Source organism: Leuciscus leuciscus (assembly GCF_965113295.1).
Source record: "Leuciscus leuciscus genome assembly, chromosome: 2".
NCBI classification, from domain to species: Eukaryota; Metazoa; Chordata; class Actinopteri; order Cypriniformes; family Leuciscidae; genus Leuciscus; species Leuciscus leuciscus.
The window spans coordinates 39516933-39537695 of NC_138726.1; the positions used below are offsets into that span (position 1 = coordinate 39516933).

General features: G+C 38.8%; 1 protein-coding gene across 2 annotated transcripts; it reads left to right on the plus strand.

The window, feature by feature from the left end:
- The first annotated feature begins 295 nt into the window (after positions 1-295).
- On the plus strand, positions 296-20511 carry gas2b (growth arrest-specific 2b). 2 transcript variants are annotated; one of them, XM_082162012.1, is made up of 8 exons: positions 296-435; positions 5991-6153; positions 8724-8833; positions 9032-9173; positions 12336-12399; positions 12494-12878; positions 12968-13075; positions 19861-20511. In XM_082162012.1, the coding sequence occupies exons 2-8, from the start codon at positions 6009-6011 to the stop codon at positions 20068-20070; spliced, it is 1164 nt and encodes a 387-aa protein (XP_082018138.1). In that variant the 5' UTR covers positions 296-435; positions 5991-6008; the 3' UTR covers positions 20071-20511. The 2 variants fall into 2 exon arrangements, with proteins under 2 accessions (XP_082018138.1, XP_082018139.1); XM_082162013.1 differs by lacking the exon at positions 296-435 and adding an exon at positions 5089-5423.
- Positions 20512-20763: the final 252 nt, after the last annotated feature.

Genomic DNA, 20763 nt, shown 5'->3' on the forward strand with positions numbered 1-20763 from the left:
TTATCAGCAAAGAATTCGGAGAGACTCGTAACTGCTCCCTAAACGCTGTTTTCATAAGTTTAAACGCATGTGTAAACAAACTTGAAATTTACAAAACCTACGGTTTACGTTAGCCTATTTGTTGGCTAAACATAGATATTTAAGTTTAGATGGAACTAAATGCAAATTAATATAGCCTATTCGTTCTTTAACTTTCGACTCTGTAAAAAAAAAAAAAAAAAAACTTTCTGCCCAAAACAATTGTTTGTGGGAGCTAGTGTTTGTGTATATGGCTACACAATTATGAATGATCACAGGCGTGCTGTTAAACACGTCAGTGATACTCCGTGAATTTGCACTGCCAGTGTGTAAATGCAACTTGACACCAAGAGTGTGTATGGAGAGAGTGAAAGTTTTGACAGTGACATTGTTGGCTGATCTGCTGAGGACACAGAGGTAGGCACTGTTTCATGCTTTTTATGTCTTAAGATACACCTATAACGCGATAACATAAAACAGAATTTCAATATGTTATACTAAAATTATACATCCGTTTATTTACATAAGTTAACAAATTAATCGTTTCTTAGCCGATATTTTAAGGCCGGTCTCGAAACTTCGATAGCGGTCATTATAGTGTAATGTATTGGAGTGCTTTTCTCCGATCTGAGGCCAGCTATTTATCGTACAACTCTTTTGGTGAGGTCAGATATAAACAAATCTGTAAATAAATGTATAAAGAAGCTGCTGAAATAGTCTTCATAATGAAGTTAAGTATTAGTTTCATGACAAGTACTTGATGTATGATGTAAAATTTTACAGCAATATAATATTGTAGCCAGGGGTGGACTGGCCATCTGAAAATAAATATAATATCTAAAATAAAAGATATCATGTGTTTATCTCTTTCAAGTACAGAAATTAGTAAAAAACGAATTATGAAATTTTCTTTTTCAGTGCATTTGTTTTACAATATATGGCTATTACTGTCATGGGATTAATATTATAACTATTATTATGTAGTGTAATATTGACAGACACTATATCACAAGTTTTGAGTTTTTCTTTGTTCAGTTTGCACACTGAATATGGGTTGGAGCTCTTAATTTTGAACTCTCAAAGTGCACCAGATTGATGAATTTAACATTAAAAAGCACAAACATTTCTTATGGGGGAGCATGCCCCCGAACCTCCCTAGAGGGACAGATACACTCACCACAGATTTACCAAAAATCCTGTGGGAAACACTGGTATTGCTATGCCAATGCAGTTTATACAGAAGCTTGTTTTAGGATTCATCACTGTGGAGTATAGTTCATTTGTATTTTACAATTAGTAGTTATTTCATCTGTTAACTTGTACTCATTCCTACTCACTCTTTACATGGCATTAGTGGTTTTAAGGAATAGGAGTTGGTATACATATTCAAGGTTGTACAAAGATCGGTTGTGTTTATGATCATATGTAGTGGGCCGGTCTGGGCCAAAATGCCAGGGCCGATTTTTGTCCCAGTCCAGCCCTGATTGTAGCCTAGTGTTTTATGCACCCCAACAAATTATTGCCATACATTTAGGGCCACATTTTCATATGTATAACAAATCTTAACTCTGCACTTATAGAAAGTTCATTAAGGCTGTGTATTTTGAGTGTGAGAAGATGTTTATTGAAGAGCTTAACCTGGCCCAGATCTCTTACTTCTGGTGCTGCCCAGTACTGCCCAGTAATCTGGACTTAAACTAGGCAAGAATGAGACAACATTTTGCTTAACTAATAGTTCACCCAAAAAATTCAATGTAATAATTGATTTGCCCTCATGTCATTCCAAACATGTTTGACTTTCTTTCTTCCGTGGAACACAAGAGAAGTTTTGAAGAATGTTTGTGCTGCTCTCTACCATATACTATTCAACTGAAAGGTGTCCATGGACAAAAATCACCATAAATGAAGTCCATACTGCATTATATTCCAAGTATGTCTATATTCTATTCTACACAATCTTCTAAGTGTTGTGTAGTCCTATGATAGCTTTTTGTGAGCAACAGATTGAAATTTATGCTGTCATTCCTTGAAAGTCTTCCCTTGAAAATCTTGCTTCATGCACAGCAGTGTTCACCATTCACCTTCATTACATTGAAAAGATCCGTAGTCTGTAGTAAATAATTCCTTATGGGTTCAATGGAAGAAAGAAAGACATGAAAGGGTGAATATGATGATCACACATTTGAATTCATGAATACATATACATTTTTTGGGTGAACTGTTCCTCTACACAATTGCCGAACTTTCCCTCTGATTCATATATGTTGACCTTTACCATGAGGTAAAGTGAGACATATGGGGTAAGACAAATCTGAACATAATTATAAAAGAAATGATTAAAAAAAGAAAAACGTTTAATATGAATCTAATATGTTAACATATTTTGGCAGATTTTCAGAAACAAGACAACAGTTAACGCAAAAATAACCTATTGACGTGTCCATCACATTCACAGAGAGCTATATCCTTACTAAATATTTGATCACTTAACAAAAGTTTTACACAGTTTTCTAAATACAGAGGGTGCTCATCTTTCACTCCAAATCATTTTATCCCACATTCGCAATGGCTTGAATGAATTGCAAGTTTCACTTACACTGTTTGTGGTTGTGATCCACTCACTATAAGCAATATCACTTTTGCTAATGGCGATTTCTCAAGTTTCATTGAAATGTAGACCTTTGTAGTAGAAAAATATGTTGAGTGTGCTAACATCCTCACTGATATTGTTCAGCTTAACATGCCATTAAAATAAACACAGAGTCTGTGTTGTTTTCATACATGGATTTACTCCAGAAGTAAATTAGTTGCCGTGGGTGTTGCCCTGTCATGCTTTGAAGAAGAGATCTTTTCTTTACACTCAAATTCCTTGATAGAACAAGTACTCTACATTTTGCCTGTCAACCCAGTATTAGGTATGATAAATGTCAAGCCCTTTATCTACAGTAACTCATGGCTGTAATTTAACAGAGGTAAGAGAAGCCAGACTGCCAGGCCAGCAGAAATGTGATTTATTGTGTTGGACATACCCTGAACCTGACACTTAGATTGGTATGGCACTTAAAAATCATATTTTGTATCTGTTTTAGCTTGTATTCCCAGACGAGAGCTTTCAGCATTCTTTAAGTTATTAACCAGAACATGAGTGGATGACACAATTACAGCCTGTAAAATTAGACCAATTTCTCTGTTTGATGAGGAGCTTGCATGGAAAATATCATTGGATAAGTGTGCAGTTGATCCTCTGTATCTCATGTGTAGCCTTGTGTCAGTGTGTATCAATGAATGTTCACACCTATCTGTGAGCGGTGAACTGGAGCGTAAGTCTGTGTGAGTGTGTTTTACCGTTACGTCCATCTTGGTGTGTGTGTATGTGTGAACAAGCCTCTTTTTGTCTGTGGGTTTGGATGAAGACCTCTTCCTCTCCTCCTGTCTGAGTATGGTCAGGTTGCAGTGTAAGTGTGAATGTGGCACCTGTGTGCTGTAATCCTGTTGTGTGGGCTTCCCATGCTCCATCGGTCAAAGAGGCTCAGCCTTCATCACTGACACACACGAGTCCCTGGAGTTTATGCCATCTTCAGCTCTTGCTTTTTTTAAATCATCCATTCTGCCAGTGCATGTCAATTACAGCTGTACGTATCTGCATCGTACAAACAGTATGTTAAAAGAATATGTCCGAATTCACAGTATTCATAAAACCGCAAGCAAAAAAGGTACTCGGATGACCTTCCGGTGAGATTCTAAAGTGCACATTCAATGGACACTTTACTATCCCATGAGGCCACAGGAGAGGATTTGTGATTATTTCCATACTACACGTATTCATGCTATATAGAACTTCCTTTTTTTAATAGTTGTAAAGTACCTACTCAGACAGTATGCAATTTGGGACACAGCCAGTGATTCATTTGTGAATTTGACTGATTTGACTGCAGCAGTCGACAACAGCTCACAGTTGGAGCGAGTCTCAAGTTAACCAACCTCTTATTTGATCTTGTCTGACTCAAAATGAGCCTCCTAATAATTCATATGTCAGACTGACATATTACAGACCTATCTGTTTGACAATCTCTCTATTAAATCATGTGGATGTTATGTTACTCTTTGTCCCTAGTGGGACACAAGGTATCAAAGATTTGCTTCCATTTAGCTCGATTATTTGTGGTGTGCTGCATCTCTTCCCATGTTGTTTTCTTCTGCCAGGTGGTGTCCTCATCATGGCAGTCTTTGCGATTCAATCCTGGTCCATTCTGAGAACATGTCCAAGCCATCGGCTTTGACGACGCTTGATCTCAGGGACCACACTTTGAATCTTTGTTCTCCTGTACAGTTCTTCTTTGTTGATTTTCACAGGCCAGGTATATACAACATATCCTCCTGAGGCATCCATTGTGAAAGGCGCTGATCTTGTTCATGTCGCCCTCAGTAAATCGCCAGAATTCTGAGCCATAAAGCAGGACTTTGTGGTAGTGCTGTATTGACTAGATTTCCACACCGTCTTTAGTCTGGCGAATGCACCTGTAGCTTTTCCGAGCCTTGCTTGCATATCTTTTTGTGCTGCATTATCCTTTCTGATGAGGCTTCCTAGGTATGTAAAGTTGTTGACATATTCCAGTGGTTCATTATTGACAGTGATTGTTGCATTAGGGATGAAATACATGCATATAACTTTGGCCTTTGATGGGCTGATGTTCAGGCCCACCTGCATGGCAAAGCTATTCAGCCTGTCAGTAGATGAGGTATGTCAAATATCCACAAAAACCCCATTGTTTCTTTTGGCACTTTCATGCAAATAAGTATATTCTCAGGATATCTGTAGATTAACTACAGGATTTGTGTACTCTGTCTTCATGGATATATCAGCTTGTCATAGTCCTGGTCATCTTTGTATCCTCTTTTCACTCTCGTGTGTGGTTTCAATGTTTCACCATCTTCTGTTGTGTCACCAAAAACATTGATACAAAAAACTTTAAGCTTGAGCACTTCTGGGAGATAGACTTTCTTCTTTGCCTCCGATTTCTCCCTGCTCTCATGAAACCACTCTTAACATACCATCTCATCACCCCTCACTTTATGCTGTGGAGGACAACATCTAATTGTGTCAGAGTTTGTGTCTTAATCTCCTCTTCCTCACCATCTCACTCAAGAGCTTCAGGTCATCCAGCTTTAATAAAATAAATGGGGGTTGGGGTGGACTTATATTTACCACTATTTCTCTCTGCGCCTGTTTCAATTGCACACATCTGCCCTGCAGGTGTCTACACTCCTTCCTCTGCCTTACAAGACTGTGGCGGTTATGGGAAACAGGGGCATGTTTCTACACGTGAAAGGCCCCTCTGATGAATAGTTGCCTGGGTAGGGGAGAAATTACAGGACAGATCATTCTTCAGTTGCTAAGGATTGAAGTAAGACTTGAACATTAAATCCTCCCCTGAGAGAGAGTGTGTCTGAGCTGGCATTTGTCTGTTTGTGTTTGCCCTTTTCTCCATCCAGTCTAGCATGAAAAATCTTAATTCCATCATTCTAATTCTGTACCTAAAATTGATAAATTGTGAAATACCTGGCGGCAGTCAGACATGGAAATAGCTGACTTTGAAACAGTATTAAACTGATTCCCATCACCACTTATTATTCCTGTTTGCCTGTTAGAAATGTTAATATTTCCCTTTCATTGTTTCGGTCAGTTTTAAAGAACAGTTGGAATGAGGTAGATGTGCATCATTAGGTACAGTGTAAATCCAACAGTGGTTGAGGTAAATTCAGACAGTGGCCCATATACAGAAGCATTGAGAGAACAGATGTTCTGCTATAATTCATATGTACAGCACATTTAATAGTCCATTCAGGACCATTCAGCCTGACCATTGCTGCCGAAGGTATGTATGCTAGATTATTTAAAGAAGCGCTGGATTTTTCATCCAATTTATAGTGTATGATTTGTTTTAAATGATTTGTTTTTTTCTATCCTGCAGTCCACTACTTGAGTCAGTATGAATGGTCCCTTAAGTCCCAGGCGGGAACCAGGACCTGACCTCTCCTGTCTGCACCTGTACAACGAGTGGTTGGCATGTAGGCATGAGTCCAGTCTCCTGCCCATGAAAGAAGATCTGGCCATCTGGCTAAACAGGATCCTTGGTAAGAAAATATAAGTATATTCATATTTGCATAAGAATTAGCGATTGCTGATTTGCGAACTGAAAACCTTTAAGAGATAGCTCATCCAGACATGACAATTCTGTCATTATTTACTCACCCTCATGTCATTTTAAAACTATATGACTTTATTTCTTCTGTGGATCACTAAAAAAATATATTTTGAAGAGGGCTTGTAACCAAACCGATTTGGTCACCATTGACTTCCAGTGTATGGAGAAAAAAACGCTGAGACATTTCTCAAAAATACACTGGCTGGGCTTAATCTTTAGGGCAACATTGAGTCTTTTACAACAACCATAAATTGATTTTGGCAGTTCAACACATGGAAACTTCTAACTAGATCTCGAGTGTCAAGGAAAGTTGTAAATGTAAAATGATAGCCATCCCTGGTCACCAATTGGCCCACTTGTTTTATTATTAGTCACAACTCCAGGAGAAGATGGTACTGTACCTTGTGCTTCCCAAATGCAATTTTCTGGACATGTTTTGCATTTCAGCTTTACAGCAGTGTCAGTAATTTAAGTCAGTTTTTCTAATTTGAGTAAAATCTTCTGACAAACAAGGATTCAAGGTTACCCTTTCTCCCATTCCCATTGCTTGGTGTCAGTTCAAAGGATAAAACCTTATTTACACAGTCGGATAAAATCTTGATTAAATCCTGCACAAGCCAACAGATATGGATTATTCTGTATGTGCCCATCAGATCAGGAATATCATGGTGTTTACAGACAGCCATTTTAAATAGAATTCCTTAAATTCCTCTGCATCTTGGATCAATGGGACATGCCCTGATGGGACCCTAAAAGAGGAATTGCCTTTCTCAAACAGAACAGGATATGAGTGTCTTATACGAGTCCCTGCGTGTTTTGACCTTTGTTGTCAGAACTGAGGGCTGAAGAGGCTTGATAAAAACAAAACACAACATGTAAAGATATATATATATATTTTTTTTTAAAGGCTGGCGGTACTTAAATATAAGTCAAGACACAACAACCTGAAAAATGAGATTAGAAGGGAGACAACATCAGAGTTGTTGTTTTCACCAAAGAAGCTGATGATGGATTTCTCTGATTAACACACACTTTTCTCCCTCAACTCTTCCTGTTCCTGTTGATCTTAGGGCAAGCATTATGGCTCTGTGGTTGACAGACAGCAGGAGATCTCTTTGTTTCCCTACACACTTCTCTCTCACTCTGAGCTAATGATCATCCCCAGTCATTCTGCACATCAGGATTTCTGTTTTTGTTGTGGTTTCCCTCCGCCGTCACTTCCTGTATTCCCCCTCCCCAGGCCCCCCAGGCCCCCCACTCCCCCTTCACCATGATGGTTGAGCTCCGGTACCACTGCTGTGTCTGAATCTGTATGTACTTAACACCCAGGCCTCAGGAATGTGTCTGCACAGCCGTGAGAATCTCAGAGCAAGTGTACTTAGAGGATTTTTGGGGCGTCTTCGAGTTGCCTAAGGTACTGAAAACTGATAAACAAAAGATGGAGAAGAGGATATGTAAGGAAGGTAAAACAACAACCATAAAACTTGTATTGTACTGTGTGTACACCAGTAGCGAACCGTGACTATTGAACCTTGGCCCTCTCACCCCTTTCCCTTGTAGGGAAAAAATTTAACTCAGCCTTAAATCAGCCTAGCTGTTGTTTACACGGAGACCGTTTTCAAAAGTGTGTTTTCAGGCCACCAAAAAGCCGTTGTCGCATAAATAGTCTTCCGTTTTTAGTTGAAAACAGTGTCATGTAAACGGCCTCTAAAGCTTGACATAAAACAGTAGTGGCAGCCAGAATATAATCAGTCATATAACCTATTAGAATTCAAATAACTTACCCAAACAGCAAACAATTCCAGCAATAAAGCTTTAGCTTCTTGATTGATTCTGTCATCCAGTTTTCTCGCTTATAATTGCTGGGATCGAAATGGTTTAAATAAAGCTTTGGCTTTCTGCACAAAATTAAGCTCTGGTGTAGGTCTTCCTCTGCCACTAACTCCAGCTTTTCTTTAAAAGTTAACCTTGAAAACAGCGTGGATGATAAATTAGCAACGATCACCTCCTCATTAATGTTGCTTGTGAATAGTGAATAACGATTTTATCAGCTTTTTTTTTTTTTCGATCGAGTTCCTCACAGCGAGCCAAACACGTCATAAACTTGATCAAAGGAATCCCCACCCATTTAGAGGAAAGATATGATTGGTCAATTTTCCTGTCATTTGAAATCAGTCTGTAATTTCACAGCTGGAACACCATTCACAGAGTTGAAAGCAGATTTGAGATGTTTATGGTCAAGTTATAAATTCCTAAAATAACATTAGAACTGATGACTTTTTATTAAAAATGTTTTGTTTTTTTTACAATAGTTTGGGCCTAGAGGGCCCTGATGGTTCCCCTTGTACTAAGTGTCACTATGCATTTTACAGCTACCAGTTCATCCACTACAATTTAATCAGTGCTTTTATAACCTCACTCTTTATTACTATAAGCCTATTGATCATTCTTTATCTCTCTCCTAATGTTCATTTGTCTCTCTGAATGCTTCCTGTACAGGTTTGGACATAACAGTGGATAACTTCATGGACAGACTAGACACTGGTGTCGTCTTGTGTCAGCTTGCAGAAGCGCTACAGGAGAAAATGATTATGGCCAGCATTGGCAAGGTGCTCATATTATGGGTAGTTTGATCCTAAACTTAATACCCCCATATATATTTTTTAACTATAAATGTTATTTGAATATAGTGTCACCTAACAGAGGGGAAACTATCTGTTGTGCTATTTTAAACTATAAAATATTCAAATGAGCACATAATAAGCTAACCAGAGTTACAATTCAGTTGATTTCTGTTGTGTTCATAGCCCTTTATTCGGCGCGTGGTTCGCTGGCGGCCTGATGCAGCCTCTGGATCGTTCTTTGCTCGGGACAATACAGCTAACTTTCTGTTCTGGTGCCGTAAAATTGGAGTGGAGCCATCACATCTGTTTGAGTCTGAAGATCTTGGTGAGTGTTTCAAAGCAGCAGCAGATTTCTTTAATCCTATCAAGGATAGGCTTTTTGTTTGTTTGTTTATGTTTCAGATATTAGCTTGTGAATACTCTTTCTTTGTGATTAAAGGTGGAGTAAGTCGTTTTTGAAATATGCTCTTGGCCAATGTTGACATTTGAAATTTGACAAACACACCCCTTCTTCATTGCTCCGCCTCCAAAACACACACACTCCAATCCTAACAGCCCTGCTCTGAGTCGGTCTCGAACCCTGATCCCCCTGCAAGCGAGTCAAGTGCACTAAACAGAATGACGCCAAACCCCGCATTCGCTAGCACTCGTCAGAGCGACTCTGACTAACTGGCCTCCGTTACATACGCAATCCAAGAGTGGATGTCTGTTTACAGAAGCGCAACAGAATAATGCTTCATGAAAAATAAAGCGCAGATGATGAACGAATGACAAGGAAGCACAAAAAATTAACGTACAGTACACAATAGTAATTACAAACAAGAGTTGGTTGTTAGTTGCCAACAGCACAGCAGCTCAAGACACACGATGACACTCAAACCCAGTGTTACTCACGTGTGGAGCGAATAAAAAAGCAACCTCCGCGTCTGTTTTCAGGCCTTCCCGCGTCTCTCTCTCCAGCGCTGGACAGTGTTTCTAATATTAATGCGGGTCCAAAAGCTGACTAAAATCCAAACAACATTTTTCAAAAACTACTGATCCCACCTTTAAGCTGACTAGGTTCTTTGGTTTCAATACAAGTGGCAATGTGCTTGTACGTCTGAGACTATTCATCAACAATCCTGAGAACTATGGACACCTTTTCAGCACAGAAAGATGCTGTTTGGATTTTAGTCGGTCCGACACAACAACAAACGTGTCAGCCAATCAGCATTAGGGGGGCGAATGATGCTACAAAAGAGAAAATCTCAGAAGAAATCACTGGAAAATTAAGGGTTATGTTTTACCATGACTGTTCCCTGCTGGTGAAATGATCTGCCTAACTCAACCAGAGCTGCTGAGTCCGTAGCCACTTTCAAGAAACGGCTGAAGACGCATCTTTTTCGACAGCACTTGATCCAGTAATACTAACACTTTCTCTTCTATTAAATTTTTTTTTTTTTTTTTTTTAATAAATAATAATTTTAACATGTACTGCGTTAGATTAAATTCAGAAAGGTCATAGCACTTGCATGTTGTTGTCCTACTGTTAGTTCTGTTTCTATTGTTCTCATTTGTTAGTCGCTTTGGATAAAAGCGTCTGCTAAATGAATAAATGTAAATGTAAATGTAGAAAGATCCGTGATGTCCTTGCCCACTTTTACACTTATGAGATCATTAAAGGGTTAATTCACCCAAATTTTTTAATTCTGTCATCATTTACTCACCCTCATGTCGTTCAAAACCTGCAAGACTTATAACATTTTTTATTTTATTTATTTATTTTTTTATTTGTTTTGGTTGGACTAACCCTTTAAGTGAGATGTCCAGTTAGAAAAGGCCTCAATTCCTCTGTCTCTGTGTCGCAGGCTGTCGTTCTGTGGGGCTGTGGCCCTAAAGAACTGCTGAATAGCCAAGCAGTATCAATATCTGTGTCACTCTACTGTTCACAGCGTCACACCCTTGGCCCCTGCTGTCCATCACTGTGTGTTGAATAATGGAGAGAAAGAGAAGGAAATAGAAAAGGAAAGGACAGTATGTCAGAAGGGAAAAGGGGAATGAAAAAATAGGGTCAAAGATAGATAGAGAATACAATACAATAATTGTGAAAATGAAAAAGAGTGCACATTGAAAGGTTTTGAGAGGATAGATAAAATAATGCAGCATGAGCTAGTGTTCAATAACTGCTATAAATGCAACAAAACCCTTTTCTCAGTCTTTATGCTCTGGTTGTTTTACAGGTTTATAGGTCATATTACATGAAGAGAGGGCTGATAAAAACTTAAAACCTGAGGGACATTTGCAGTGACAGAAGTTGAACCAGTGTGTCGATCTAACTTTGTGTCTGTGCTTTTCAAAGAGTCCCGCAGTTGACTTTTGTATGTGCACATGCCTGTCTGTTTAAATGCATTTCACTGTTTAAAACTAAAATGAATGTGTATTTTCCAAATTCAGAAAAATAACATTCGGTTTATTTTATACCTCAAATTAGTGTATATTGATACCCAATTATTAGGACTGTAAATCTAGCCGACATTTATCATAGTTTTAAAAACGAGGCTATTTTGGATTTAGCTATTGTTACTTTGTTTTCATAAGGATCACAAAATTAGCATCTAGTTTTTTCCCCAAACTTTTTCCACTGTACAACAAAGATAACACTAATGTCACTGCAAACACTACAAAGTTTGTTTTGTGTCTGCAAAGGCTCAAAAATGGGTTTGGAAGCTCATGCAAACATCTTTTAATGACTTAGTTAGAGGATGAAAATGCTCTGCAGTGTTTAGTATGGCTATTGTCTCATTAAGACATGACAAAGTCTTTTTACTCAGTATTTTTGTCTTATTTTCCAGGAAAAATATCGAAACATCCTTAAAGCAAGATACATTTTCTTGAAGCAAAATGACACAAGATATAAAGGCTTTTTTTCAGAGAAATCAAACTCAAATTTAGTGAGATGAAGAGAAAATGATTTGCCAATGGGGTAAGAAATAATAATTTATAATACATTTAGAAATAATAAAGGTGTTTTTTATTATAGTTTAATTGGAAAATATATATTTTTTGTTTTCTTAAACCTCATTATTATTATTATTTTAGATTTTATATATTATGCTACTCAAATACATTTATCTTGTTTTAAGGGTGTATAGATATTTTTAAATAAAATATTGAATAAGATATCTTTTTTTTTACTCAAAAATACTGAGTAAACAAAAGATTGTTCTCAGTGAGATTCTAGATACAAAACTGAGGCTTCTTTCAGTCATTGTCATTCTCTTTGCAGGGATATGATAATGTTATTTGAGAGTGTATAATGTTATTTAGCTGAATAGACGTATCAAATTTATTTTCGCTTAGAGAATCTTTGTATGTGACTTTCAAAGCTTGGTCTTGTCCATTGTTACACCCAGGGTAAAGTACTGTATATGTTTGTTTTAAACATGCTGATATCATTAGTCTCTGAGGATTTTGCTGTGTGCATAAGATAATGTATGTGTTTCATCAGTTCTTCAGAGGCATCCGAGGGATGTGTGCTTGTGTCTCATGCAACTTGCCAGAATTGCTTCAAGGTGAGCTCCTTTGATCCTTTACAGTCGTTTACTATCACATGTCATCATCATATTTTCATCTCTCAGTCACAGCTGAATAAACGTTCTCACTCAGGTATGGCGTTGAGCCGCCTGCGTTGGTCAAGCTTGAGAGAGAGATTGAGAAAGAGGAAGATGAGTCTCTGTCACCATCCATGTTCTTTGCCTCACCTCTGCCATCTCCCTCCACCCCACCTGTTTTTTTCACTCCTGATCCAGAGCCCCCTGCAATCTCAACCCCCTCATCCATCTCATCTCCTTCCCCTCATCTGGCCCCTACCCCTCCCCCAGAGTCCACGTCCATCTTCTCTGACTCAAACCCCCAGTCAGATCCTCAGCAAACTTCACCAACTACACCATCACCCATCGGAACACCCGTCAAATCAAAGCCACCCTCTCCGACAAACGGCCTTGCAAAGACTAATGGGAAAAAGAGCAGCGGTAACCTGCTGGATGAGATTGTGAGTACTTTTAGGGTCATATACTGTATGCGGTTTCCCAATCCTGAGACTTCGTACTCATTATCAAAAGCATGTTTTCTTTGTTTCAGGTGAGGGAGATATCAGAGGATCCACCATGCAAATGTCCAGTCAAATTCTGCATTGAGAAGCAGCCAAAAGGCCATTATCGTGTTGGAGACAAAGTTCTCTATGTCAGGGTATGTACCATCTACTGCTTTTTCCACCACAATTGTTACTCGATATTTTATTATTGCAGGTTTCCATTTATTTCTGTGTAAGTACAGTATATGAAGCGATATGAAAACTCATGTCTCATTATTTGTTATAAGCATGGATTTGTCAACAAGCTTTGCTGTGCTTTCACTGTTTCTTTAGAAGCACAAATATTAGTTTTGAACCTGAAAGAACACAGGACTCAGTCAAGGCAAAGCCTCATGGGAGCTGGTGTTGCCTGGCAACATGAAGAAAAGGTTCACACCTTTGAATAGGGAAAAAAGGAGGTTCAGACTAACAAATATCTAGGATCAGGGCTGGAAAGTCGGTTCATATATACCAGAAAAGAACACAAATATTGCACAAGAAACAATAATAAAATGCTCAAACTGAAAATACACAGAATTTAGATTATGTTAAAACTCAAAATGCCTAAAAGGTCATGTATGGTTTTTGGAGTCTTTAAATGAGACAATGCATCTAAACCCTTCAGGGAATAGTTGAATTCTTAACAGAATTGTCACTTTGTTCATTTGGGGTCATATACAAACTCATTACATGCTTAATTAAACATATTGGAATACACTTATGTAACACTGTCACATTAATAGCCATCAATACATCAAGCTGTTTGTGAACGTTAATGAGAACTTCCCTTGCTTTTGTCATTTTGAAATTGATCTAGCAATATAAAGTTCTGTCATGAAACTCTGGATGGCGCAGGCTAATAGGTCCTTAACTCAATCTGCTTGCAATCACATCATTCTCTATAGGGCACAGCTGATTGGTTCCTGCTTTAGAAGTATAGTCAATCTGTAGCTGCTCAACCTTCAAATACTTGGTCATTTGCTGTAGCATTTGCAGCGCTTTTTTAAAATACCTCCACCTTCCCCAGCTCCACCTGTATAGATCTGCTACAGGTAATTCATGTATTCTATATTATACAACAGCTGTATGTCTTACTTGCTCACAGCAGCGTGTTGTGTATGTATTGACAGTAGCAAGTCCCGTACACAGCAGCAGCAATAAGAGCTTCAGCAGCGTGGCAGATCTATTCGGCCAAGACCAAACATATCATATCCATTGTCATATCCATTACCACCATGCCAAATACTCAGAGAGTTGTCATGACAGATCTTACTTTCTTCCTAGAAACACAAACGAGACATTGAAATCTACTTTTATATATCAAGTATAAGTCAAAAACTTGTGTATAGTCTCTCAACTGGAGGGGAGAATTGAAATAAATCTTTTTTTCATTTTCTCCTATGATACTATTCAACAACCAATGATTGACACTCTAGGGTAATTTGAAGCAACAAGAGACAAGTTACTTAGAAGGCACTGTTGTTAGACTATAGATCAGCACTTTTTTGATTGCAAAAGTTGCCATAAAAGTAGAATTAATTTATACGTTGGTTACTGATCGAGTGATTAGTAGTGTGATTGTATTCAGAGACTTAAAGCCTTCGCTCCACCACTCCCTTTTATGATTTTTCAATCAGACAAATCTTTCAGGGCAACAGAATGTGGTAGTGGAAGAAAAGCAGCTGCTTTCTGTCAGAGATCCAATTAGAGAGAAAGGCTTACTGTAGCACTCAAACAGAAAGGGAGCTTTTAATATCATTTCTCAACCTTCTTTTCAGTGGAAGGGAGTGGGACAAGGTTTTTTTTTTTTTGTGTGTGTGTGTGTGTGTGTGTGTGTGTGTGTGTGAGACATCCTGGGCTAAAATGAAAGAGAAGGAAGATCCATTAGATCATCACAATGGCTGAGCTGTATAACAGAAGGGGTGAAGAATCGGTGAATCATTAAGAAATACGATTCGTGCCATGTCTGTCATTACCAGGGATGTTAATGGGTTCATGAATACTTCTCTCTTTAGATCTGACTGGAAAGCATAATGCCATTTAAACACAGACTGTTGAAAACTGTTTACCTTTATCTGGCAAAACTCTCCTTTCACGGACACCTCATTTACATGAACATGGCTAACACATCTTCTCAGCCTTTTAGCACTTTTTGTACGTTTGTGTATTTTTGCTATATATGTTCCACTAAGTTTATCTCGCTTTGTGATCTGTTCAGTAATTAAGGACATATTCATTATTCATTCTTTTTACACAAAAGGCAGATTAAGGGTAAGATATGAATCTCATCCAGGTGCATCGAGGACAGAGGTAGACAGCAAAACAGCCCAGGCCCTGGTGGTCTTGTTTTTGTCTCTATAGCAGCTTGATGTGCTTTTAAAGAGCTTTTCCTGTGTGTACAAACTATAGCTAATCTGTTTGTTTTTTTTAAAGTGGGTTACTACTGTTTGCCATCTCAGCCATTTCTTCTACTATTGGCTACAATACATCCTTCGGATGAAACGTTAAACCGAGGTCCTGACTCTCTGTGGTCATTAAAAATCCCAGGATGTTCTTCGAAAAAGAGTAGGGGTGTAACCCTGGCATCCTGGCCAAATTTGCCCCTTGGCCTCTGTTCATCATGGCCTCCTAATCATCCCCATATACTGATTGGCTTCATCACTGTCTCCTCTCCACCAGTAAGCTGGTGTGTGGTGGGCGTTCTGGCGCAATATAGCTGCCGTCGCATCATCCAGGTGAGTGCTGCACATTGGTGGTGGTTGAGGAGATTCCCCCTTCCATGTAAAGCGCTTTTAGTACCTAGAAAAGTGCTATATAAATGTAACAAATTATTATTATTATTACAAGCTGCACTTCACTAATATAATTAGTGTATAATATACAGCCCCTTTTTAGAACACATTCTGGCTATTTGAACTCTATCCTGGATGTGTACTCAATCAGGTCCTGTTCAAACAAGGATATAAAAGCTACAATCTGCCATCTAGTGGTCAGTGTATTAACAACAGGTCGCTCTTGTCTCTTTCCCATTTATTTTTCAGTGGAGAAAAAAAGACGAGCAAAAAAGACTAAAAATCAATTTCGCTGTCATTATATATAATAGAGAATGAGATGAGAGGCTAAAGGAGGGTTGTAAATGCGAATATGGAATGAGGTTGGAGTTTGACTTTGACTTTGACCACACAAGCTTTCAGAATAGCATGTCAATTATTTGTAATGGAACACACTGTTCGTCCCACTCTGCATTCCCATTCCATTTTTGCATCACTGAATTAATAGGGCCTAACATTATTCTTTCATTCTACACTGTCGTCGACTGTTTTTATTCACGTAGGCCTACAGGTCGGAAGCGCTAAAGGTTCACGCGGGGTTTCTTTAAAGGTCCCATATTGCACACCTTTTTGAAGTTTTATTTTAGGTTTTGATGTATTTAAGAATTTGCTGTATAAGTACCAAAAAACATCCCAATATATTTTTACAGCTCCTTTCTCAGGAGCTCTGCCAAGAACAGGTAGATTTTGCCCTGTCCTTAAAGGGATAGTTCACTTTGAAATTAAATTTTGGTATGTTTTAGCTTACCTCAAGGGCATCCAAGATGTAGGTGTCTTTGTTTCCGCAGTAGTTTCAATTTTGATATTTTTAGGTCAAACCGTTCTTGTCTGTCAGTCATATAATGCAGGTCTATGGTCACCACCTCAAAGAGCATGCACAGAGAAGTCCAAATTAAAACAGTTCCCTATGATTGTAAGTGAGGTCTGCTTGAGCCAGAACGCGCGCACACGTCACACACCCGGAAGCGCGCGCGCCCTCAGATCACTTGGACGTGGTTGTGTACAAGAGGTAAAAACTATATAAATACTGTTCGTTTTCTCACACAAACCGCTCGTTTCGTGTCTTAGGCCATCAATGTGTACTTATGATGGGGAATTGTTTAATTTGGACTTCTCTGTGCATGCTCTTTGAGGTGGTGACCATAGACCTGCATTATATGACTGACAGACAAGAACGGTTTGACCAAAAAAATCAAAATTGAAACTACTGCGGAAAAACAAAGACACCTATCTTGGATGCCCTTGAGGTAAGCTAAAACATACCAAAATTTTATTTCAAAGTGAACTATTTCTTTAATATTCATGAGCCTATCTTCTGATTGGCCTGTTGTTTTCTGAGTGACGCACGGCCAGGCCAACCACAGGTAACTAGGGTCATGTATGCTGTAGCCTGCTGTGGCTGGTTGGTGATGCTCACAAGTAAGGTAAATAAAACACCTGTAATGATGGTGATAAATTATTTTGTTATTAAAGCATAAACATTCACAAACCACTGTTAACTTAACATAAAATCAAGCATAGGCTACTACATGCATGGTTTGGCATGACAGAAATAGCGCAAAGTGCGCTTCCTTAATAATTCCTAAAAAGCAGATATCTCAGTTCATCGCGATCTCACAAAGCTCCGTTATTATCAGTGAAGCTGACTGCACAATACATCTTTCATAATGTCAACACTTATTATAATCAGAGGATTTGCCAGCATGCAGAATTCAGCACTGAACAAAAACTCAAGTTTTGAGCGGTGAGTGGATTCCCTCTTAAATGCATCTCATTGGTCATTGTGTTCAAGAAATCAACACATGTCTGTGATTGGCTACATTGCTCAATGCTGCAAACATGTTATAAATAGAAACTCGTTCTGGCCTGTAAATTGTTTTAGTTATTCTTGTTGCTTTTGTGCAACATATTTAACAATTTATTTGTTTTTAGATGTTTTAGTTTTAGATATTTATATTTTGCAGGAGTCCCGCAAATCGTTTTATTCTCCCGCAACCCGCACACACACGAGTAGGCTACCTTAGGCCCGCACTCGGCCATCAAATCTAGTCCCGCTCCGCACTCTGCTGCGTTGGGTCCCGCTGGAGTGCAGGTCTCTACATCCAGCGACTGAACAGCATTTTCTCGACATGTTTCCGTGTTGTTGTTGCTCAGCAACAATGTTGTCTGGGGGTTGGGCAAAAGGAAGGAGGGAGGGAGGGACGGTGGGCAGAGGTGGTGTCGTGGAGACTGAAGGCGGAGACTGAGTAGTTCTGACATCACATTTATACGGAAGTCACAACGGCTCGTGAAAAGGCACAGTTACTTTATGCAGGCTGTGTGCATTTGTCTGTGGATTGACTGTTTTGAAACTTATGGTAGTTTTCATAGCCCCTAGACCTCTGCTATCATGAAAAAAAAGCAAAATTCATTTTTGACAATATGGGACCTTTAAACAGACTCCCCCTCCTCCCTCGCGGCTTTCTATGTGTTTGTTAATTATCACTTGCCCTTACCTCTTCTGTCAACCCTGACATTTTAATCTGCTTGGGAACAGCTGAGACTGATCAAACCGCATGGTAATTAGAATTATCCTGCTTGGCAAACGTGCGCGCGCTTGAATAGGCTATAGCCTATCCCTCTATTAGGATGCATCAAGCTAAAAGGGTTTGGAGGGGTGGGAGGTGCAAAACATATAAATCTGGTTGTATTACCAACAGCTTAACAGCTTTGTAATGAGAGGGTCAAGACTGATAAGATGGAGGGGAGGAGGAAATAGATGACTGTCGTGCCTCAAGGGACAGAGACACATTTCTCAGGAGACATGACCCTTACTAGTTTCAGAGCATTTCTATTTCGTGTGTCTTGTTCATGCTCGGGAGCGGTTGCCGTGGCAGCGAGTGAGCTTCACGCCACGCGCCGTAGGTGTATGTCGGAAATGCCCGTGTGTGTGTGTTTCCTGCGATGGTGCTCAGCTGGTGCTGTGAGTGGTGGTGTTTCATTAGGCTTAATGAGATTTTAACTGCACAGCCTCACTCACTCACTCACTCACTCACTCACTCTCTCTCACACACACACACACACACACACACACACACACACACACACACACACACACACACACACACACACACACACACACACACACACACACACACACACACACTCTCTCTCTCTCTCTCTCTCTCTCTCTCTCTCTCTCTCTCCTCTCTCTCTCTCTCTCTCTCTCTCTCTGGGATCATTTGCCTTTCATCAGATCTGTTGCATATTAGATGTAGACTTTGAATATTTTATGAAGGAGGAGGGGGTATTAGGGAGATCATTTTAAAGAAACACACACACACACACAGGAGAAATGGCATTTGTTTTATATACACAAGTGTTTCTTGACTTTCGTCTCAAGGGGTTGATATAAACAGATTGTTTTTATGAAGATCACATAAATGCCATTAATGTGTAGATTTTAATGTGTAGACCCCCCCCCCCCCCCCCCCCCCCAATTTCCAATCTTAAACTAAAATTCATAAAATATTAATTATCATTTAATTTCAGTATTTGTTTTGTGGAAATTATTTATATAAATTAAAATAATAGGCTTCAAAAAACATTACTGTCCCACAGCCATGACATCATTGTAATCACAATGAACAATCTTGCCCCTAATAAAGTTTTTTAGAAGTTATAGCGTAACTGTTATATTGTTAGCCAACAACAGTATCAGCGAGGATCATGTTTCAGATGTAATATGTGATGAGGCTATAGGTTGTAAGCATTATATTTTTATTGTGTGTCATTGCCAATAATTGTTAAGATATATAAATGCTAGCATTAAACAGAAATACAATAGAGTTGGATATTGATAGAGTTCTATCACCACAATTTCCACATTAGGAATGCTAAACACAACACATGCTTTGAGATGTGTTGGAAATAACAGTGTGGTGAGAAAAAAGACTGTATACCTACTAACTCTATTGGACATTGTTAGATGAGAGTTTTAAAAGATTTTATGTTTTAAAAACATGCCAATAGTTGAAGAAACATCAGTGAAATGGTTTTATTGAACAAATCATGTTTTCTGACTTTTACAGATGTTGAATGATAAACATGCCATGGTGCGTGTTGGTGGTGGATGGGAGACCTTTGGTACTTACTTATTAAAGCATGACCCGTGCAGGATGACCATGATCGCCCGGCCTGGAACCAAAACATGCAAGCCTAGCGGCAGGTCTCCAGTCAAGAGAGAGCTGTCCCGGGACAGTTATATGGTCGTGGGTACTCACTCCCGCTTTAAGAAGTGATGTGACCTCTGTTAAATCAACAGCAGGCTGATTTTGTTTTTCTAGGAGGGAAGTAGCCCAGGTGGCTTAATCTTTTCATTTTGTAATTCATCTTTTTGTAGGACAGTGGTCCTGAGCCTTTTGGGTCATCATGACTCACAAATTTGTCACAGGTATGTTCTGATAGAATCGCAGACAGCTTATCAACTTATTCAGATGATGCAATATATTCAGCCCACGGTATGCCAATGTTGCTTATTGATCAATCTACACTTAATGATTATATTAATGAATGAGTTTTTGGAACATTTTGTTTGCTTTTGTATGATACACAATTTTGGTACTGGGCTTGGGTCACCATTTGAAGTCCAATGTAAAATCTGGCATGATGCAAAGGAATATTGACCTTTGTTGTCTTATATAGAGTATACATATTATAAACATCTGTTCTTTTTGTTCACACATATTAAGAAATTGTAATACTTTTTTTCCTTTAAATATTAAAAGCATAAAGGGCGGGATCTCTAATATTAAATCATTTACTGGGAAGCAATATTGATTTACTTTATTTTTTATTTTATTGTAAAATGAACTTGTTCCACAAAGATCCTCTAGGTGGTGCCCTATATCAAGTGATGAGCTGTATTTCAGTACCATATAGAATTAAGGCAACATTAACTTTTTGTGTAGAAATTTGTTGGACTGTGAAAAGAT

Excerpts from the sequence above, each read along its gene's own strand:
- gas2b (XM_082162012.1), top strand. The coding sequence starts at position 6,009 with ATGAATGGTCCCTTAAGTCCCAGGCGGGAACCAGGACCTGACCTCTCC. Across the intron at positions 9,174-12,335 it reads GTTTGAGTCTGAAGATCTTG|TTCTTCAGAGGCATCCGAGG; the intron begins GTGAGTGTTTCA and ends GTGTTTCATCAG. Across the intron at positions 12,400-12,493 it reads CTTGCCAGAATTGCTTCAAG|GTATGGCGTTGAGCCGCCTG; the intron begins GTGAGCTCCTTT and ends GTTCTCACTCAG.